Source organism: Astatotilapia calliptera, chromosome 14 (genome assembly GCF_900246225.1).
Source record: "Astatotilapia calliptera chromosome 14, fAstCal1.2, whole genome shotgun sequence".
NCBI lineage: Eukaryota > Metazoa > Chordata > Actinopteri > Cichliformes > Cichlidae > Astatotilapia > Astatotilapia calliptera.
Genome location: NC_039315.1, coordinates 32,371,739 through 32,395,451, shown reverse-complemented (window position 1 = coordinate 32,395,451; position 23,713 = coordinate 32,371,739). Strand labels below are relative to the sequence as shown.

Here is a 23,713-nt window from a genome sequence, read left to right as displayed (position 1 = left end):
TTTTTTAGTCTTATTTCACTTAGACTAGACTTTAGGGTAAGTCTTTGCACCTTGTCCAGGACAACATCACTGATGGCTGGTAGGCCCTCAGGTTTGTTCATACTGGCTGAGATGAACTGGAATCCCAGAAGAAACTCACGGTCATATTTCTTCTTCTCTTCTGTGTTTATTGGCATCCATTGTTCTGAAACAAACAGAAAACAGAAGATGTCTTCTTGTTAAAAGACATTTCACAACATATGAGAGGAGGAAGGTAGACCACTCAATGAATAAATTCTGTCAAGTTTCAGACACCCACCCTCTTTGTACTGATACTTCTTGTCAGTGGCAGTCGGCTTGAGAGGATCCGGCTGAATATTCTCAGCATCCAGCTTGTCCTCCTTGTCCTCCCAGGTTAAGTCTGCCTCCTCTTGGGCAGGAGGAGCAGTGGCAGGGGGCTGGGGCTCTGGTGCTGGGACTGGCTCAGGCTCTGGTGCAACCACCTTTTGCTGCTTAGTCAGAAAAATCAGTTTGGAATTTAGGAAGCTCATAAATATGAGCTTCATTAAGACATTACAGTAGAAATCAGCAACTGCAGTTCGTCTTATGTCCCTGGAAAGGGTTGATGACTAGTTTCTTTTTCAGCTTCAGTGGGTATGGAGTAATTTCAGATTAGTTACAACAGGCAAGAAAAGTATGAGAATGAATGAACAAATACATCATCGATCAGATACCTCCTTAAAGGCATCCAGGAGGTCTCCCACAGCCTCCTTTTTGTTTAGATCCTTCATTTTTCTTTTTTTCTTTGGCACAGACACAGCAGCTAGAGAAAGAAAGACAGACAGCCTCAGATGAGCTCAAAAATACCGCATCTGACAGAAAATCTAAGGATGACTCAATTCTCAGTTTGTAGAAAGCAGAAACAAATGACTAAAATAAATCAAACTTGGGGAAGTGACTAACCTTGCATAGTAGTTTCTACAGGAGCAGAGGTGACCGTCTGTGGGGGAGGAGGAGGAGTGTCTTCCCTCTCCTCTGCTGTAGGAGGGGGAGGAGTGGGCACCTTTTCTGGGGTGTTGTCAGCTATTGAAACGGTCTCTGTAGGAGAAGAAGTCTCTTCCTTGGTGCTAGACTGGGGCACTGGAGTGTCTTCCTTAACATCCAGAGTGGCTGCAGGAACAGTTTCTGGAACCTCAGGCTGGGCAGGTGCAGCCTGAGGTGGTTCCGCTTCTTGAGCACAGGGTGCAGGGGTTGAATGTTTAACAGGTGGAGGTATGGCTTCTAGATATAGTCCTGCCTGAGCGACGTTTGCAGATGTCTGTATTATCGGCTGCTGACTGACATCTGGTTCAGCTATGGGGCTGTCGTCACGTTCAGCTGTGTTGACGGCAGGCGCTTCGGGGTCTTGAGGGGCTGGGAGCGGCAGCCCGTTGGGTAGTCGGAGCTCCTCAGGCTGTGCAATTGGAGACTCCAGAGGGTCCTCTAGGTGACTTGGTGGTAACGTGACCGACAGCCTTTCAGGTTCCAACTCGGCCACACCATTAGTGGAGGAAGGAGGAGTTTGGGGTGTGTCTACTGACGTCACATTCTCTTCTGCTTTAGTCTCCTCTTCCTTTGCCACCTCCTCTTTCACCTCTGGTGCTTTATTGTCAACTTTGTTCAGTGCAGCAGAGGTGGGGACAGGATCAGGAAGGGGTGCAGGATAGGCAGGTATCTCAGGTGCTGACTGGGGAGGGGGTGTAGGTTCCTTGTGAGATGGAGGCGCATCCATCACATCTGGAACAGGAGGGCTCGGTGCAAGTGCAGAAATAGTGTTAATAGGCGTGTTCTCAGCTTCTGACAGAGGAGCAGGTAACGGGGTCTTAGTGTTCGTATCAGAGGTTTTAGCCTCTGTAGGGATGGAGTCGCCTTTGTGAAGTTCAGGGGTCTTTGCCACAGGTGGAGGTGTAGGTTTCCTTCTGTCATCTGGAGGGTCAAAAGTCAGAAAAAAAAATGACACAGTTATACAGTCCACATTCATGGTTTTACAATCAACACTGAATACATCGTTTCTGAAAACCTATAAACCGATATTCATCCACAGCCACGGGTCACCTTTGTGAGGATAATAAAGGTTTTTATGTTATATATCTACACCTCATTCAACCCCCTTCCCAAAATAAACCAGCTTCCCTGTTTTCCTACACTTGGGCGAGCCACTCAGGGATGTTAACAACTTATTTTAACTATGTTTAAATCCAGCAGAGAGAATGGCACCAAGCAGCATGGATTTACTAGGAAAATTCTCATCACTCTTATTTTGAAAGTGGTGCTTGATAGCAGTTGTGTGCACTTCCATACAGATAACCCTACTTAATCTTAGGTGGGAAAATTACAAAAAAAAAAAAAAGTTCTGTTTTAAAGAAAAGACAAAAAAACCCCCAGCACATGCGATGCTGACTGCTCAAGATTCACCAAGATACTTGTTGTTCACCACAGGGCTCCTCGATGTAGCTGCACACACAGACTAAAATATGTACAAACAACTGAACAGTGAAAATGAAATGCGTTTCAACTAAGAACTGCTTATGCCCACAGGCTGTGATTTAACATGCCTTATACCCACATAGATGGCTTGTTTCATGAATCAAGTTTGGTCCCCAGTTACTTTGGATATCTTGTCAAAGTAAAGAAACATTATGTCATACATAGCACAGGCTCTATCTTTCCTTTCTCCTAGCTTCTTTAAACAGTTATTGCTGTTTACTGGTAGAAGTCAATCTTAACAATTAAGTAATCACAAGATGAAAACATTAACTGGAATCATTTCATTTTATAGGTGAATTTAAGACCTATTCAAAGTAAAGAATGGTTATGAAAGTACAAACGGCTAAGCAGGATGCATACAAATAACAGTTATAAAATTTGTAGTAAGTAAAATATGTATCGACTGTGTTCAAGACTGCATGTGCCACTCACCTGGTCTAACCAGTGCTGGTGTAGTAGCAGCTGGGACACTCTCACCGTTGGCCTGGGTCAATGACGTACTTTCTGATCCAGATGTCTGGTGGGAGACATACACACAAACTGAAAGGTGAGCTTACAATTGAGGTTAACACATTTTTTTCCCATTTGACTATGGGGGGTAAAAAGGAAAAGAAAAAACAGGCTAAAATCCCAGCTGGTTTTAAAAGCCACGTGTCAAAGTGCCAGTCAGTTTAATTTTGACAGATTGTAGTGTATCACATTGGAAATGGCAATCAGCATTCTTTCCAAGCAGTAACATATGGACAGAGCATGTGAGTCAATTCTAGTCCTTTCTGTTTTATTTAATCTTAAGTTAAATAAAGCAGAAAGTATTTTTTCTATATTTTAATATGGACCCCAGAAAGCAGTAGTTGTCAGGTAATGTCACTTTCAAGTGTATGAGTTTTATAAAAAGCGAACAGTGTGCTTGTATGGCCGCTCTCCTGAGTACTGTTAGTTAAGAATGTGGCTCTGTGGCTCACCTGAGGTGGGGTTGGGGTGGAGCCACTACGGCCCCCTGACATAATCTCTTCTGTGATGTCTCGACCTCCTTGGTTTGGGTCTCTTATTCTGATCTGTGGGGGAAAGAAAGTAGATGAGCTACTGGTGTAAGTAAAAAGAACAAAAGATGAGGGTAAGGGACAGCAGGTAAATAACACAGACAACACTTTAGTTGAAACTAACTTCAAATGAAGAATAAAGGCAGGGGGAAAAAAACCTGCTTCCCATGGTGTAGTGCCTACATTCGTCTTTTTTCACAGTCCTCCCTTTAGCTCTTATTCACTAGCTTGCCTCATTGAATGAAAGCTACATTTCTTCACTGAGGCACACAAAATCCAAACTCTAACCACCATGCAAATTCCTCTGCTGCCCAACTGAATGTGCTTCAGCCTCTGAGTCACCAGAAAAGCTGTCTGACTGAGCGTGAATTAAATTAAGCCAACTTGAAGCTAAACAGCGAAACAAAATTCCACTGCTGCTTTAAGCCGTTGTTGTTGAAAAAGCCTGCTCACATGAAGGCAAAACACAATCAGATGTGACAACAGAATGCATTCCTGTGTACACACTGCACTCTTCTTATATGTTACAAACACGTGTTTTCTCAGTCACACAAAGTAACAATGAATTCAGGAGTCCAAATGCTGCTAACTTCAGTGACACAGGCCATTCCTAGAAAAGGATTAAACCGTTTGTAACACTTTTGCACTCTGACCTACTTTTGATAGTATTAGCTCAACCATGCTGACCTTTACCTGATTCAGCCTGCTTGCAACTCCTCTCCCAGAGTGCTACAAACCCCAGTGGGCCTCTATCATCCGAGGGCTGGAGTAGCTTAGGGCTGGACTTTAAACCCCCACCAAAAAAAAAAAAAAACCAGGACAGTGGGTGGATAACAAGTAGCTCCTTCTCAACTTAGCTCCCACAATAGAAATCCAGCACGAGACAGAAGAGCTATACGGAAGACAGAGCAGGGCTGGGCCTGACTCTCAGTACGCTGGCTCACGACTTGACCGTTTCTCATATGCTAAACAGAAGAGGGAAAAAAAGGATAAAGCAACTGGCCTTGTAACGCTTTGGAATGTGCAAACCCCCGCCCACAGAAACTAACAAACAGTTAAAGGGGCCAGAGTGTGAAGGAGGGGCAATGGCAGGGAGAATGGGAGGGTTTCCAGGAACAAAAAGTTGTCAAATGAACAAGGGTTACCATAAGAAACTCCCCGTTTCCTCAATCCCTCTCTCTCGCTGTTCAGTCATCCTGCACACTCTGTTCAAGTTGGACTTTTTTCTGACTTTTGAGAGCAGAAAAGAAAATGTAGAATTGGAGCAGGAAGGGGGGGTGGGGTGCCACAGCAGCAGAGGAAGGCTGACTGTTTAGCCCTTCCGGCTCAAACGGGGGAGGAGACTGGTGGCCACGTGGAGCTGAGCTATGTGCTGACATGTCCTCCACCCCCCACCCCGCTGAACACTCTTTGACGTGGGGTGATAGTGAGAGCACACAAACAGGGGAGTAGAGAAAAAAAAAAAGGCATTTAGTTCTTGCAAGTCAGCTGGTATCCGATTTTTGGATGGAGACACCACTAGCAACAAACACTTTAAAAAGCTACAAACCCAGACACATACACACACACCACTACCTCTGTGTGAAGCTGCCTTTATCCATTCACAGTAGAACCTAATTTCTGTCAATGTGCCCTGTACAAGACACCAAATCTCTTGGTGCTCCTTTAAAGCACATCACTCCCGAAACTCAAGGAATGCAAGTCTTGTAGTGTGCACATGCGCACACACACAAACCCCACCTCTTTATATTAACAGCCAAAGCACAATGTAATGTAATTACAAGCAGATATTTTGTGTGATATCACCAATGACATTTATCATCTTGCAACCAGAGCTTCACATTTTGTGTGTCTCATAGATCACGTACAGTGGATCACTCACTTTTCAGACTGAGAAAAGCAGCAGGTTACACTGTTCAGTCATATGTAAGCATTACTGCAGATGTCTCAGATGTAAAAGGATGGTGACACAAGAGGGGCTTGAGTTCACAGAGACCTACCACATACCAGGCGAGGGCCATATTAGAGCACAGGGGGAACACTAGACATTCTGTTAAATCAGGGAATACATTGTACAGCAGCTCAGCTATGCAAAATAAGAAGTTGAAGACAAGTTTATTAATATCTTTTTCAATCAGTAAATTGAATTCAGTGTCCCAATTCAAGCCTTAATCATAAGAAACAACAAGGATGTTTCTGTATCCCATTGCATTGTGTTGAAACTGGATTACAATGACACACATACTTGCTCATAATGCTACAATATGTCTCCAGTGACCATAAATTATCCATCTATAAATCGTACAAAAGCTGCAATAATACACTTTAGCTGACCAATACTTCTAATATAATAATATAATATCATGAAATCAAAAGGGCAACAACATTTTTTACTCATCTCAAATCCAGTTGCAAGACACCACCTTCATTATCAAGGACCTTCATTGGTAATGATGAATATGAAGCTTTCAATAACTTTAGCACATGGTTAAGTTCCCATGTCTTTAAAGCAGGGATTATACATAGGTCTGTTCGGTTCCCAGTGATTTAAATGATATCATCGCATGTGTGAGGGTCTGAGTAGACGTCTAAGTACCTGCTTGTTTTTTTGACTGCGCAGACACTCGTCCGTGTCCGTAACTGAGCATAATATCTACAGTTAATATCTATTTTTATATGTGATACCCAAAAAAATTTGTTGGATGTCATATGCAAAACCTAAATCATTATACTGCACAGCTATAAAGTTGTGGCTGTTTTTTTTTTAAAGTAATATGTAGTTTTTAGTATGATGATAACATAAATCAGACTGTCATGAATGTCTATACTGTGAACATGTTACCAGCTGCAACAAGATCGTCAGGGTGTGACCACCTCCCTCTTCAGCATTTCAGAAATCATTCATAATTTTCTTGTTAGGATTGTTTGAGTGCTGTGTTCACTTTTTTATATAGTGTCTCCTCTTTGATAACTTCCAAGGATTGTTTTTTGCTAATAACATATGGTTATTTAAGATTATGTTAAGTCTGTCTAGAGAGACGTGGTGATTTTGCATAAAAGCAAATGTAATTGAGGATACACACAAGTCATAAGCAGGTAAAACACATATCCTGTATCACATGCATCTCAAAGCAGCACAGAGAGTTTGAAGTGTGGCACATTTTTGAATTAGGAATGCTGACTGTACCTGTTTGCGTTCCCGTTTGGTAGGGATGTGCTGGGCAGGCTGAGGGGGTGGCTGTGGTTGTTGAGGTGCAGGATTCATAATCACAGGTCCTGCCTGGACCGAGGGGGTGAACTGTGGCTGTGCAGGGTAGTAGGCCCCTGCTGTGAATCACAGACAGAAGAATGTAAACCAAGTCATATTGACTTAACATAAACACATCAACTTAAAACACATACCACTTAAATAAATACCTTGCTTCTGGTTACCAGATACTTTTTTGTATATTTTAAGAGAGTTTTAATTTCTGCTTTCATTTCAGATTCATTTCAATTAGTGTCAAGAGTGAGTTTGCTCACTTCAGTTTAACTATGAATGTTTAAACATGAATGTTTTAAAGCTTCCTCAGGCTGATTGTGTTGACCAATCTAACTGAACTTGTAGCCCTTTTCCCCTAGTACCTCCTTGCTCGCCTTGCCTTGATTTTTTTGGGGATTTCTGAAACACCAATTAGGTGGTAGTACCTGGTACCAGGTACTTTTTTTAGTACCTACTCGGCCGGGGTTCTAAGTGATCTGACGTGATCTAAAAAATGTGATGTCAGACTGCATGCCACTGATTAGCTAGTTAGTGGTGTCACACGATGTGTGATGAGAACGTCTCCTTCACAAAAATCAAAACCATCATTTTTCAAACCCAGCAATGATGGAAACGGCTACACAAAAAAACCACTGTGGTCTGAGAGTCTGTCAAAAAAAGACATACACCAAGCAGCAGGAACACCATCGCCTCGGTGTCTCCATTGGTGTGGTATCCGTGTAGCATACAAATGATGTCACAAGCTACACTGGTATAGCAACGCCATGCACATTAGGTGGTAGTCGATCGTAATGGAAAATGACCAAAATTACACCTATTTTTTGCAAGGATGCCATAACAACAATTACAGTTTTCAACTAATTTTCAACAAATCCATTTTCCCCAATAGCAGAAAAATGATTTTGTATAAAACGAATTAAGGAAAATTAAAAATTCTAACAACTCAAAAACATGATAAATGACTTATTCATGTAATGTAATATTAGGGTGAAATATTATATTTCAGCACTTAAAAAAGGGCAGATGTCTTAAACTCTTGCAGCTCCTTATTTTATGACTTTATTATCGTCAAGTATCAGGTGATTTTAATTACTTATTTTCCTGGGAATAAATAATTCAATTAAGTTCTTTCAGTAGAAATTTGCTGGAATAGAAACAACTGCCTAAAATCAGCATTTCACCAAATGCAACAGTTAAGCAAACATGGTACCAAGAAGAACGCCAAGTAGATTTTCAGACCATGACACAGCAGTCTGCTGTGTCAGCTCTGCATTGGTGATCTCATAAGGAATTAAATACTTATCACATTCATAAACTTGCCAAGAAAGCTGCTGCCAGTGTGACACCCTCCTAAAGAGCAAGCAAACGCTTTTCGCATACCTGGTCAATAATGTCAACAAGACAAAACCACTCAGTGACATTACCTGGCCGTGTAACTGGCCTCAGCTACAGTTCAAAATCAGGTGTAGCCCACTTTTACAAGACTTAGACTAAAAAAAACAAGAAGAAACCCCCCCCCCCCCCAAACTCTAAACTGAAGAGGCCTCTTATTCAGGTTGGGAGTAGCTAGCTCCTGCTCTGCTTCTCTCCCCTGCTGCATGCATTACAGTCTAACTCACATTACTGAGTCTGCATTGTTGCCCAGAAGCAGCACAGCCTAAATATAGTCAAAAACCCACACCGGCTGGGGGAAGACTGCGTGCGACATGGAAAGGGAGGGAAGAAAGTGAGCGAGAGAAGGACAGAGAGAGGGAGAAGGTTCATAAAAGCAGAAAGCCAGAAGGCGGAATGAGACTTGGACAGTATCCCAATACTGTAAATAAGAAACCTGAGATATGACTCAAAGCACAAAAGTTTGCCATAAGAGGGGGATGGGGGGCTGCAAAGAGACACCGTCTAGACAACACCTACCCTCAGAGTCCTCCTGCTCTCGAGAACCAAGGTTGCCCATGTTGAACTGCTGCAGAATGTAAAGACTGTACAGAAATACAATTTAGAGGGGGTTTTCTCTTTAAACCCCCTCTCTAACTTTCTTCCCTGTCCTCTCTACAGGTGCCCTCTCAGAATGACTTCTTTTAGTCCTCAGCCCTCCCTCTTCCAGCGTGTCTCCATTTTGCTCCTCCCTCTGACCTTGCTGATTCCTCCCCACCTCCCTCCCTCCTCTTGAGTATAGTGGCAGACAAACTAAACTGTGCCATTCCAAGTGGCTCTGACTTCCCTGAAGACTCCTCTATCTCTCCACCACAGGCATGTTAGCTGATCTTTGGTTAACACATAAGAGTCAAACGGATTTGGTGTGTGTGTGTGTGTGTGTGTGTAGGGCTGTTTCTATGTATGTGTGTTTTAAGAAACACTCCACCACATAGATGGCTGCAAGGAGGCAAAATGATATTCTGGGATTATAACTATGATGAGCATAGAGCTTAAGAGGGCAAAAATTATATAAAAAAAAAAAACAACCATTACTTCCACACATGAATCCATTTCTTGGCTCAAGACATCTTCATGAAGCAAGCAGCAGTGAAGTCAAGGTCCTCAGCAACCAGGTTTAAAGAGCCATGTCTTATAGTCACTAGACAGTTATTTTATGTCATGTGCCATCTGATTTCACGACATGCCAAGGGACTGTCAGAATGACTGATGCAACAGACACGCAGGAGATTATTTATTCATAATAAATAATTATGCCTGCTGAATTCATAATAAACATGAAATCAGCAGGCTCAACAGCCACACAGCTCATTCCTATGAGCTGTAGCCCTGCTGTGGTGCAGACTGACACTTAAATGCACTTTTATGTGCCATCTCAGTCAACAGTACAGAATGGGAAGTGTTTCTGTTAGGGTCAAACTATCTGGGTTTGTACAAGACGTGGGAGGGTTCAGTATTCAGACCACACATTTAAGTATTGTAAAGATTCACTCATCACTAAAACTCCACAGAAGTTTACAATCTAGTAAAGCATTGTCAGACTGTTTGGGCAGACGAAAATGATCCTGTTCAAACTCCTATAGAAGAGCTGCTATAGAAGCTGTATATGCCAGCGGTCTCCAACCTTTTTTGCACCACGGACCGGTTTGTGCCCAACAATATTTTCACGGACCGGCGTTTAAGGTGTCGCGGATAAATACAACAAAATAAAACTAGTACCGGTACCGAAAAAAAGAAGATTTATTCATAACACACGTGAAAAGACCCAGGAAAACAGAGTTAACGATAAAAACGATAACAAAATAACGCTGAAAACCGATAAAAACCCTGAAAACCATACATTTCACACCTGAGCCTCAACTCTCGCGGCCTGGTACCAAATGACTCACGGACCGGTCATTTGGTACCGGGGGTTGGGGACCGCTGGTATAGGCCTTTGATGTGTGTGATTAGGGAGGTTCTGAAGAGGTTACAAGTCCACAGGGCAAACACAAAACACAATTATGCTAACATGTTAACATCCCTACCTATAGTATCTTCAGAATTCCTAAATAGCCAAGAGGAAGCCAGAGAACCTGAAGAAAACCCATGTGTAAACCTTGTATATACTCATTCACTGTATATAAAGGTCTGTCTGTCTTTTTTTTTTTGCACAGTTGAGGAGCGTATCAGGTCACATTTCACTGCATGTTATACCTGTATAACCATGCACGCGACAAATAAAGAATCTTGAAATCTTGGAGAACATGGAAGCCTCACACAGAAAGCCTCTGGTCGGCCAGGAGGTTTTGACTCCGTTTTCTTGTTGTCAGGCAATACAAAAACCTGCTACACCACCCTGTGCTACCACTGACACAGGGAGGTGTAGGAATACAGTTAAACTATAAGAATATGTTTGAACTTGCTGATATCATTCAAGACTACATCGACATGTCAAATCCTGAACGGACACTAGAATTCATTCTCTTGTCTGTAATCTGAAGTTTGAGATTAGTGTATTCTCCTGATTAAATTTTTCTCATGACCAGTAAAGTTACTTTGGATTGCTCCTTTAATCAAAAGAGGGACAATACCCCAAAGGTATGTGTGCCTACTACCAGAACCGATCAAGGGATTGTTTGCTTGTTAGGCCAATGTGTACAAACTGTCCATAAAACAAATCTAACCATTTAAGGCCACTCATACTAAAAAGATCTTATCCTGAAAATGCATGTTAACAGTAGCAAAACTCACACAGAATAAATAACACTGGCACATTTTCCACACTGACTTCTCTTATAAGCAAAGACATGAATGTAATGGCCTGTTTATGGTCACCGTACTGGTTGTATCACACACCAAATGTGACAAGACCACTGTCCCGCCATAATTTATAGTGATGCCAAGTAGGGATGGGTATTGATAAGATTTTCACGATTCTGATTCCATTTTCGATTCTGTTTAACGATTCGATTCTTTATCGATTCTTATTTAAAAAAAAAAAAAAAGAACACTAAGATCGATTAGCTTAGAACTTTGTTTTATATCTTCTCTTTGAACAAGATACAAATTTAGAGTATCATGGCCTTACAAACCCAACAGTGAGATCTTATAAAATAAATATTCTTCTGTAGCAATAACAAAGTGTAACATAAATTATTCTGTAGCAATTACACAAGAATATCCAGTAATGTCCCTGCCTACAATTAAACACATTCACTTACTGAAAATCGGGGGCATCTGCTGTGGCAAATGGGTGCAAGCCTTTTACCACAAACTTAGTCACTGCTCGGTGACATTCGTCTATCCTGGCCTGAAAGGAGACGCTACCGGTAGACTGCAGTGAGAACTGCCAGCATCTGAGCCAGCCAGACTCTGTCTGTCTCTCTCATCATGGTCACCTAAATGCACAGTAATGGCAGGTTTTGTAATAAGGCAGATCGCGCTACCATAATATGCACTGTTAGTTGATTATTTACCTGCCATATTAACGGGAGAGGACGTGCAAACGTTACCGCTGCTGCTGGGTTGAGATTCACGAGTCCGGAGCGGAATTAAAAAACACGACATTCATTTAAGGTTATCACGTGTTTTGTGAGCAAATGCTTTTGCATATTCGTAGTGTTTCCTCCCTTAAATGAAATATCTACTTTGCAAGTATTGCAAGTTGCCCTGTTGTCATCTGTTCTCGTAAAGTATGACCAAACTTTTGAGCGTTTGAGCCGCTTAGGCGCCGTGTTTCCTGCCAGGTAAATGACGCTCCGCAACGTGGTGATGTCATTCGGGGCGACTGGAATCGATAAGGGAATCGTTTGCAAAAATGCCAAACAATTCCAAGGAATTGAAACAGTGGGAACAGGTTCTCAACAAGAACCGGGTTTCGATACCCATCCCTAATGCCAAGGGTGCGCCACACTTGCAGAGTGTGTGTTACCAAAAGTTTCTCCAGAAAGTCTCTGCTTTTCATGCCTTTACAACATCTTCTTCTGTGTAATTTGGAATGATCTGAGCCCTTGTTATGATATCAGTGGGAAAAAACAATATGATTATACATTCCAACACAGTGTGCCAGGCTACAAAAGTGAACAGGTCCACGACTGGCCAAAATGACACCAAAGAGCAGCTCGCAATAGCATTTGTAACACCATTTTCAGAGTGTGTTTGTTTGTTTTGTGAGGGTTACAGTGGTGGGTATAAATATGCCTTCAGTCAAACGCACACAGACTGCTGTTCAGAAAGGAACTGCAAAATATCTGAAAATATAAATTTATATATGCCAAACATGTGAATTTCCCATAAATTAATGCACAAGTCCACCAGACCTTCAGCCCTATACAGTTTAACTGTCCCATGCACAACCCAACATACACATACTCCACATTCAAGAGCAAATAGTGGAATCCTTCCTATGAGCAGTCTCATAGGAAGGATTGTGTTTTTACAGGTCTGCATTGAGGCCTCTGCATTCAGTTCAACAAAGACAACACATAGTTCAAATGCCTGGTAGGAAGAGGTCAGCAAGTTTGTTTCAGGGCATCACTAGGTTTTATGGTCCAATGACACACAGTTACCACTAGATGGAGGCACAGCACGTATGATCAGCAATAAATGTGTCCGTTGCAGCTATACTCAGTTGATGTGGAACAAAAGGACTATGAGTAAATGTAAAATGAAGACACTTTTGTGTGTATTAAATATAATCATTGAAGGCTTTTATACTGTGATATACATAAATTTTACCTCTACTGCTAAGTGCAGATTTCTAAGGATGCTGTTGTGGGCCCATTTGTACATAACCACTTTGACACGAATAGTCAGCAACTTTAAACTTTTTGGGGAATGCAGCCACACCCATCAATAGGAACACAGTGCGAGTTGTAACTGCTATTCATTAAGGTCATATGGTCCATGCTGGCTGAGAGAAGGTCATCTTTCCTGATTATTCTCTCTCCCACGGTCTGTAAAATTGTCACTGCTTTTTATAACACCTTATACTCCACTCCTGTTCATTCTCATTTCATGTTAGCCAGAAGTGTCTCGCACAAAGAGATGCATAAATAATGAGTGGGTGGCAGGGGACAAGATGAATGTAATTATTAGAAATCTCAGAAGCGTGTAGTTTATTAAGGGAAGACGGTTATTTTCTTGTAAACACTTACATGAAGACAAACACTGAAAGAGTAACAAGTCAGGATTCCTCAAAAAAAAAAACAAAAAAACAAAACAAAGAAGACTTCAGCTAAAGGCTGATCACTGTGCAAGATGTGAGCAACTACTGAGGATTTAATGACATGTTACACAGCTCACTGGCTTCCTGTAAAATGTTGCATTAATTTTTAAGATTCTGCTTCTTACTTTCAAGTCTCTTGATAATCTTGCACTCCCATCTCTCTCCAACTTCTTCACATTGCCACTCCTTCCCATACTGAGATGCTCCTCCTATGCTGCTCTTACTATAACAGCTGTTTGTTTCAGCCAAGTAGCCCCGCGTCTTTCGAAGTCTTGCCCACGGCACAGTCACTACTCTGACAGTCTTACCATCTTTAAAGTCAGTCTTTAAACACATCTTTTGAAGCTTCTCTATTCCGTTTGATTTTAGTTTAAGACGTATTGACTTTTTACTATATGGTGTTTTCCTACCGTTATTTTATCTATACTTAAGATATACTTTTGTTTAATTGCTTCTAAGGGCTCCTTGAGTATGTTGAAAGGCACGTATAAATGAAATTTATTATTTTGGGTGGTGTTTTTTTCACTTAACATTTTCCTCTCCTCTCACCCTTCCTATTTAAATTTTGTTGCAACTTGTCCTTGCGTTTCATTACAAAGTGTACCATCGATCTTCATAATTGTTTTTCTCTCCAACTGATTTAGTTTGCCAAGTGTAAGAATGGTGCTTGTTACTAGGTGAGTGGCACAGATGAGACTCCAGGTAAAACCTCTTACCGTAAGTACCATATTCTGCAGGGCTTGTGCCTGGGTAATAGCCTGGGGTGCCCGTTGGGACTGGAAACTGCTGAGGTGTGGGAACGTAGGTTGGTGACCGGTACTGAGGGGGCAAACCAGAGAGCGGGTGGAAGATAGAAGAGAAGATAAATGGAGAAAAACAAAACAAAACATCATTAGATACAGATATAGATCATTAAAGTTGTAGAAGCAAAAAAAATGTGAACACTTTGGAATTACAAGGATTTCGTGCCAACCTCTAACATGGGCTAAAACTTGAATATTATAAAAACTATAAAGAATTCTGCCTTCAGTCTTTGGTTTGTTGTTCCCTCAGCAGCCTCAAACCATAAGGATCCCTCCATGATGCTTTACAGTTGGGAGGGATCTGAATTGCAAAACTAATGTAATGAAAAAAGTAATCTGCTTTTTTGTTACTTCTCCAAATAAGCAATCCATTACCGCTGTAATGTTGCTACATTTTCCTGTTCCTTTTTCTTTCTATTTTTTGCATTTGTGCACTTGCTTTCTATTTTTGTGAAATGGGACACCGTTCGCATTTTGGAAGTATGTGTGTTACTATGTGGCTGGATTAAACTATGTGACACACAGCTTCAAAACTCTGGTGGTATGTTGAGGAGAAAATACTACATACATACTGGCTATGAAATAAGGTGAAATCAATACACTCAGGTGCTTTTCTCAGGACTTTGACATATTGGTACTCAAAAGAGGTTAGTGCATTATTCAAGGCTGCCATCTTTGAAATGTAGTACGGCAGGAGACAGTTCGCCTCAGAAGTGTTCTTGTGTCTGAATATAATTGAATAATGACATTTTTTTGTCCTTAAGATGTGCAAACAGACAGAAACCAAACTGTCTTTATTTATAAATGAGAAGCACCTCTACAACCCAAGTAGCTGCAAATGGGTATCTCCAGACACCAGCACATTTTCACACATTTGGATAAGAAGACCAGACCACATTTTCTGAGTAATCAAAGTAGAAATCCTGGTCATTTCTGCAACAAAATTACAAATGCCTCTGCACCATTAACCACTTTGAGCAGTTTGAGTCACTAAGCCTGATTTTGTGGATGCAGGGTTTACAAAATGTATCTAATAAAAAAATTAATGCATTTTTAATAGAGCTAACAAACCTATATTTTCAATTTAATTCAGTCTTATTTTTATAGCACCACCAAATCACAACAGTTGCCTCAATGAGCTTTATATTGTAAGATATAGACCCTACAATACAATACAAAGAAAACCTCTAGCAGAAACACAAACAAAAAAATAATACACACACACACACACACACACACACACACACACACACACACACACACACACACACACACACACACACACACACACACACACACACACACACACACACACACACACACACACACACACAAGTTGTGCCCCCTACCTGTGACTGTATGATGTAGGCAGGTCCCTGTGGCGAACTGGGAAAGGGCAACTGTTGCTGGGGGATCATCATCATTTGGGAGCCAGGGCCTGCCTGGTAGACATGGGTGGGGGTCACAGACCGAGGAGCACTGCTGGGTGGGACACCTCTTGGCCCACTGCTGGGAGGCAGGTTGGGCCTGTTGGGGTAGTAGGGCTAAGAAGATAGTAGAAAAGCAAAGGTGAAGCAAGTGTGGGTTGTGAAAAAGACAAGAAGAAATATGGTGTGATGGACCACAGAGAAGAAAGAAAAACAAAACAGGACCATTTGCTACCTCTCTGAAACCTCTGACATGAATAAATGCCCTTTGCATTATTTTATCTCTTGGACCCAGGGAAACTAGCTTGTTCAGCCTAATAATAAGCTCACAGTGTGTTTATGAATCTGTGGCTCGACTCCAACTGGAAACATATTGGCCCTGTCTGCCAGCAGAGATAAAGCAGCTAATGCTGGTTCATTCAGAGCCTCCTCATTGACATTCTGCTGATGGCCTGGGAGCTAACTGCTGTAGCCAGAAAAATGACACCAAGCCAACAAAGCACAACACTGCCAAATATTAGGCTCACACATATGCACTCCTCCAGAGGGTGAAAGAAGGGAAAAGTGGAGGGAAAAACTGTGAGGAAAGAGAAAACCTGAGTTACCTGTAGCGATCTGAAGCTTCCCTTCAGCAGCACAAGCACAGATCACACATAGACACACATTCAATAGAAGCAAGAAGAAGGTGGCAAGAGAAAGAGTGAGAAAAAGAAGGCACGAAAATCAGTTAGAGGAAAGCGCCCAGAAACCACCCGATCTTAGCTAAGCAGTGAATTAACAAGCAGCATGCAGATAAAAGGCACAACAGTGAATCCCAGTGAATCAGGCCTAGCTGCATTTCTGAAATGTTGGTGCAACATTTATGCATTTTATTATAAAGCATAACCCAAATGCAATTTAACTTTTGTCACAGTAAATTCAATATTTACTTAAAACATTAACTTCAGTTATCATCAAGTTAATTTTGCATTATTGGGCAATGTTAATTACATAAACGTAAAATAAACATAAAATGTTAAAAATATTATCATGTAGTCTCTGAATCAGGAACCACCAGTTTGTGGTCATTTTATTCCTGAAATCTTGGCCTTCTCACATGCATTAAAATGGGTGAAATTCCCCTCCCACCCTCAAGTTAGTCAGCTGTGCTGTTAGTACCTGTTGATGTATAGGCCGGGGCCCGGGGGCAAACTAGAGGAGGAGAGGCAGACAGGACAGAGATTATAGACAAAAGCTCAAACTCCATGCTTCACTCCCCACTAACAGGTTATTTCAGTTCTGTACGTTTCCAACTGGCGCTCATCATATGAAAATGGCTGTCATAGCATGTGCTTTTCTTAGCTTGCCCTATATATTTTTTTAATTATTTAATTTTTTTTACAAGGCTACATACAAAATATTATAGATCTGATATTAATGTATAAATCAAGCTGCCTTTAAGCTGATTGCATTTACTCAAATCAATCAGGGGCAGTAAGAAACAAAAGAATTTAGATCATGTAGATTAAGCTCCAATACTTCATAAGACATGTAATGAAGACCACAGTGACTGTTTACATTTCACAGAGCTGGAGGAAAGTTTGCAAACAGACATGCAGGCATTCTAAGTAGGGCTGAACGATATATCGCATTTGCGATAATATCGCGACATTATCAAGTGCAATTTTCTAACCGCAAAGGCTGCGATTATACTCTGGACATGTCCAAATTCATGGGCTGCATCCTCCTGAGGCCGCATTTGTAGACCGATTACGTCACAGCGACGCGCCGAAGGCTGTCCAAATTACTACCATATCCCAGAATTCATAGCGCGGCCCAGCCAAACTCCAGTTTCCAACAATGGCGGCCGCTACTAAGTTTTAAAATTACTCATACTAATCTTTCTGGGTCACAAAATAAACTTTTAACATATTTTCAGGCGAGAAAGTAGTTGTGTAAACATCAAATATCTGCTCGGTTTATCAAGATATCCCATATTTGCAAAAGTGCTTCGACGTTTTCAGAGGCGTCTGCTACCCACCAGCTCGACAGCTAGCCGGGACCTCGAGGGTTACTGATGCGGCCGAGAGCGGCACAACTCCCGGCACATCATTTTCAGATCACCGCGGAGTTTCGCTGCTTGGGTTAAACGTAATATATAAGTCACTTAGACAACCTAAAAATGTTATTGTTGGGCTTTTTTCAGTGTTTTGTTTGTTCGTGAGTAAATCGGTTTGGCTGAGATTAAAGTTATTAGATTAGATAAAATAAAACTTTATTAATCCCCCGGTGGGTTCCTCCTTGGTTTTCACACAGCTGACTAAACGTCAAACAGAAAACTTATTAAACAGAAGTATGAGACAGTTGAGAATTTACGCCAGTGTCTGGTTATATTTTAGATAGCAAGAAGCAGACGGCCGAGTTTATTAAACTCCACCGAGACAGCGGTGACGCTAATCAGAACTAGCCTTCTGATTCAGAAGGCTAGACCGTCCAATTTCACGCCTTTAAATTTTAAAGGCGTGTTTGTGTGTGTGTTTATACAATTGCTATTATGTTTGCACTTTATGTGTAATGTTACTGACTGCAGAGATCAGTAAGATGTGTGTATTTTTTATTTATTAGTTTTATTTATTTAATATTATTTTTTTAATTGAATGACTGTCTAGTAGTTCACAGATGTCGAAAAACTGAGTGTGGTAAAGCCACTGATTTTGTTTATGTATATTTCTGCAATCTGCACATTGTACTGACTTTCATTTTAATGTTTACACCAGGGTTCCTTGTCAGCACTTTATGCTCAGATGTTTGTAAGCTAAAAATAAACTATTGTGTATGTTCAAATATACTGTTGTGATTGAAGAAGTTAAATAAAAATGTCAGTCATCAATTCATGCATCACCTCATGTCATCATAACAGAGGTCTGTCTTCCAGGAAAGAACAGTTTAAAATTAATGTAATATAGTATTGGCCATACTATATGATGTATTGCTTGTCTTTGTTTAATAATACAGAAGACAAAGACCTTAAAAAATAATCGCATATCGCATCGCAATCGCAATATTGGGGCAAAAAAATCGCAATTAGATTATTTTCCATAATCGTTCAGCCCTAATTCTAAGAACCCTATACGTTTAGGATAGTGCCAGTGAGTAGAAGTTTTGCAAAACTGCACAATAGCATTTTTACCCTGCGTGGTTTGTCTGGACTGATCAGATGCAAGTTAGAAATAAACAAAAATATTTGCATTGCACCACAAAAATGAACTTGTGTGGAAAGCAATGAATCCAATTTGTAAATTGTCATGCTTCTGACTAGATAATATGTTCCCTGATAGAACAGTCGTTTCTGAGGAGTGAGCAGGCCTACCTGTCGGGGTTGTGGTGTTGGGTTCATTTGTGGAGGTTGGGTGGCAAACACTACAGACGGGGGCTGCCCAGGGGGGAATGAGGGCTGCAGAAGACAGGAAGTGAGAACAACAGCAAAAGAGCTTTAAGAGAGCCAAAAAGGTGAGGCCGTAGAGTCCCACAACCGTGTAAAGGCTTTACTGTTTATATTACAGACATCTTTTCCGATTTATGTTTATGGGGTGTAGACAACTGGCAAGTAAGTACTTTATAGCTATTTTTGAGACAAAGTAAAAAACACACAAACACCAAAATAAATAAAATCACAATTAAAAATAACAGTGTTTAGCTGGATAGTTACAAAGATGCCGCAGGCTATTCTGGCCCCTGACAATATGATGGCAAGATAATAATAATAAGCTCATAGTGTGTTTATGAATCTGTGGCTCGACTCCAACTGGAGCCCATTTATAATATTCAAGTTTAAGCCATGTTAGAGGTTAGCATGATCTGAAAAAGACAGTCATAGACATCGTTCCAGTTAATTACTATGGAGGACATCAACTGCTGTGGGACTTTCCACAGTATTGTCAAAAAACACAAGACTTGCGTCTGCTGCAGCTGTCCTCTATCAGAGAACCTCTATTGTTGAGTGATCTACTTTTCATTATCTTCACAAAGCACTTGAACGACTGCCCTGTCTCTTTGAGAATACACAGTGAGAAAGAAAACCACACCCTTGTAGAGCCAATATGCAGAGTTAAGTAGCGTGGCATCTTACCTGTGAAAGGCCGGGGGAAGGGGCAGGGTGGGGAGTGGATGGGGGTCCCGTTATAGGCTGTGGTGCTTTATTCATTTCATGGAGCTCTGCATGGGGAGGCAGATGTGGACCTGTGTACAAGTCTGAAAAAAGAAATGACCAAAGGGTCAAACTGGTCTTTGGTAATTATATTACCTGCCATTTCAAAGGTCACAATGGTAACACTGTGGATTACATAGTGTATTAAAGTGGATAGCAGTTGCAGTTTACCTGAAGTCTTACATAAAAAAGTGAGAGCCTTCACTAGACTTACATTTATAAATCCTTTAAGGTCCAAGTGTCGTTACGCTGGGTATTTTTTTCCCCTAAAAGTCAAAGAGAAAGAAAAACCTTGTTTACAATGATCAGCTTGAATCACATTTTAAACTTTACAGCCACTACTTTTTAAACAGCTGCATTACAAACAGGCTGGAAAAATATATAAAGTCTACAATATCCAATTCCACACTGAATTATAAAGTATTTATCACCACCAGCACATTTGCAATGAAACATCTCTTGTTTTGGTTTAAGTACAAAGGCTGATATACTCAAAGATAAAGACAAAGAAACATAAAGCTAACAAAGCACTGAAGCCGTTTTTAACTTTAAAAGCTAGCCAGCTAACATTGTCCTCCATGCACTTTCTGTTTAATAGCACACGTTTTCTGAATGTGAAAATAGTTCAATAGCTTTCTGACTTGAAACATGTTACATTTCAATCATAGTGCTATGTAAAACTTGACTGTAAAATTAAAAATAATAATTGAAAAACAATAGCCAATAAATTGAATTTGAGCACTCGTTTACATTAAACCTGAAGTGTTATACCTCATTGTGTTGCAAGATAAATTAACCCCACTGAACAACCGCTAAGTACGCTAATATATCGTTTTAGCTAGCTCCTCTTTAGTATTAGCATTAAATACGCATATAATGATAAGCTTGACAGTTACAACAATTAAAAACACAGGTAAATGCAATGACCCACTACAGTTTTACCTTGAACAGTTCCGCGGACATCCGTGTAGTAAGTACCTTAGACATATGTTTAAGATAACATGCTAGGAGTGAGAAATAAACTGCCAGACTGTCTGCTATCAACAACAGCAGTCTTTACGTAGTAAGCATGAAGAATTCAACCAATGGCGTGTGCTGTTCCCTGTTAAAATATGCTAATTTCCCACCCCCGCCCCCCAGCGGCAGTCGTCTAACCTGTCGCTATGAACTCCCAACAGCCCTATTGGGCTTCCAGCTGTGAGGTTTGTTTTGTGGGCCAAAAAAAACAAAAAACAAAACCCAAAACGTATTTGTGAGTTGTCTGAATCCCCAATACTGATAAAGCAGCAGAATATTTGTGAAGGAAAAACAAAGGGGGGGGGGGGATTATTGATTGGGTGCATCCTAAATAAGTGGAGAAACTCTTCAAATGAATAAGTTTATATTAATGACAAAGAAACACTTTTGCAGATTTGTACAGTGGTCATTTAGTGACGCCACTATCACTATCAGCACTGACACCTATCTACTGTATTAGATCAATACTGCTAACCAAAGTTGAACTGTTTTAAAATTCAGGGAGCATGAATCAGCTCACACCTACCAGAACAATTCTGTGTACAACAACAGATTGCCATTGTCTATTGTTCCAACTGCTCAGTCTCTGAAATGTGCTCTCCATTTAGTCTGATCACCACATGATGATACACTCAAACAAAACAGTCACCCTGCTGACTAAATGGTCATCTCCGTATGTCATACATAGTAAGATACATAGTAAGATTTCTCCCTAGCTTATAGTCTTCACTAATAATAAACGCATCTGGTATTCATAGCCCAAACACTACATTATCGCTATCACTGTCGCTGACACACACACACGCTCTTTTTACTGATACACATACAGAAGTACTCACACTCTGAGGCAGCAGAATAAAAAGCCTGAGTCATGATGATTCCGGATGTTAGTTTTTTTTTTCAAAGAGGAAATCATGCTACAGAAATAGTTGTTATCCAAATTCAAATTCAAATTTTATTTATCACCACTGTTTCTATGACTATAACAATACATAAATGCAAGGGGACAAAAATCTAATCAATTTCAACAAAGAGGATTTCTATACAGGCAGGTGAAATCCCTGACATTGATTGAACTATTCACACCATAGTGGAGCTACAGAGCTTTAAGGAAGGCAGCAATATAAGTGAGGAAAGAATGCAGGAGGGAGATAGGTGGCAGTTCACAGGCTCATCCATAGAAAGACTGTTAGGCTTAGCTGGGCTGGCTTGAACCAAATGCTAAGTAAACAATCTCAGGGCTAAAAGAGAGCCTAAGACTAAAAAGCTACCTACTCCAGTCATTTTGCATCACACTGAAGCCGTTTTCACACATGTGCAGCAGCCCTCAACTTTTCAGCACATCCCCAGACAAAGGTGTGAGTGAGAGGGCAAAATCTCTCCAGTATAAGATCTATTTGATTTCAGACTGTGATGTTGTGAGGAATGTCCAGGTAAAAGTCTGGTAAGATCATAGTGAGCAAGCGGCCCCGTTTCCTGACACACTCTGCCAACATCATGTCTAATACTATCACTGCATGCACCATGTCAGAAAGAGCATCTGCAGATAATGTCGTAAACCACATTATCCAACTCCAAGACTCCAAGGAACATTTTTCACAGCAGTTCAGACATTATCTGTCTATACCAACAAGCACAAAGACACAGATTACACGACTAGGAAAATAGCCATTCTCCAAATCTACAGCTCGCTTCATACCTCTGCGTTTTGCATGAAAAACGAATAACAAGCTTTATCAGATGACCATGAAGAAAATAAATTCCATTATTTGGATGCATTTCTGGTCCTCCATTTCCTTAACAATATAACATTATAGCTTTTACCAGACTATCCTATTTTAAGTAGGCAATAAGATCTCCATGGGGGAAATATGGTCTATATTGCAGTTTGAATCGTGGCTTCAAAACTGTTACAACACATGAAAGTCTCATACACTGGGTATGCAACAGTAGCATGATAAAATTCAGATTTTAACAGCATAGCAGCTGCTACCAGCACATGTAATTCTTTAATTATGTTGAATTACCACCGGCAGTTTAACTTCATATCTTTGTTTTCTTTCAGATAAGGGTTATGTGATAGAGGGAAGGATATGTAGATACTTAGAAGATCCAATCAAGCAGCAAACACAAACTGCACTGTTTATAACAGACTCACTTTCTGTCCACTGACATCAGTCAAGTGAGCTCAGCAGCATGTCTTAAAATTGTATATAATCCAGTAATGAATTGCTGAAATTAGTGTTCACATATTAAAATCTGAAGCACCAAAAATAAACCCGGGAATAGCCTACTGTACAAGCAAAGATCCCAGTGGTCGACCTTTCTTGCAGGAATGTGGGTTTTTTGTTTTTGGGTGGGGGGGGGGGGCAGAGGAAAGTCATCCACACCGCCACTGAACCCCACCCCATCCCCTTATAACACACAGGCCAGTCATTTGAGCTTCTCTGACATGCAGCACTGTGGAAATTTAGCCAGCACGACTGACAGGGAAACATGCTCCTTCAACGGTTACGTAAGCTTCTGCTGTCGGTAACCAAAGTTTGCTGCTAGTGAAGTTGGCTGTCATGTCTCCTATAAAGGGCGTAACCACTGTCTGTGTTTGAACACACATGATTTAGACTCCCTTTACCCAGAGAGACATTACTGTAAATCAACTGTTTACTGAACCTATAAAAAAAAACCAACCCCCCCACCCCACCCCGAAAAAAACCCACATCTGCACTTAGAACTAGACAAACTTTCCTGCCTGGGGGAGACAGCGGTGGAAAAAACAATCAAAGATACAAGAATGCAAGTCACATTTTCATGCCTGCAAATACTATAAACTAAA

At 40.9% G+C, this 23,713-nt stretch overlaps 1 protein-coding gene across 10 annotated transcripts in view; it reads right to left on the bottom strand.

Moving 5' to 3' along the window:
• LOC113036418 (eukaryotic translation initiation factor 4 gamma 1) overlaps positions 1–23,713 on the bottom strand; it is a 38,493-nt gene that overhangs the window by 10,889 nt on the left and 3,891 nt on the right. For 3 of the 10 annotated variants that reach the window (XM_026192759.1, XM_026192765.1, XM_026192761.1), the window contains exons 2-15: positions 20,078–20,129; positions 19,786–19,907; positions 19,027–19,110; positions 16,836–16,868; positions 16,283–16,303; positions 15,600–15,794; positions 14,164–14,266; positions 6,733–6,872; positions 3,468–3,560; positions 2,938–3,022; positions 943–1,944; positions 714–802; positions 299–491; positions 51–184 (exon numbers count right to left, since the gene is read on the bottom strand). In XM_026192759.1, the coding sequence (XP_026048544.1) occupies positions 51–184; positions 299–491; positions 714–802; positions 943–1,944; positions 2,938–3,022; positions 3,468–3,560; positions 6,733–6,872; positions 14,164–14,266; positions 15,600–15,794; positions 16,283–16,303; positions 16,836–16,868; positions 19,027–19,110; positions 19,786–19,860 (2,247 nt within the window). In that variant the 5' untranslated portion in view covers positions 19,861–19,907; positions 20,078–20,129. Of the gene's footprint in view, positions 1–50; positions 185–298; positions 492–713; positions 803–942; positions 1,945–2,937; positions 3,023–3,467; positions 3,561–6,732; positions 6,873–8,718; positions 8,948–14,163; positions 14,267–15,599; positions 15,795–16,282; positions 16,304–16,835; positions 16,869–19,026; positions 19,111–19,785; positions 19,908–20,077; positions 20,130–20,805; positions 21,047–23,713 lie in introns of those variants that run through there. The other 7 variants (XM_026192762.1, XM_026192766.1, XM_026192764.1 and 4 more) reach the window with 5 other exon arrangements.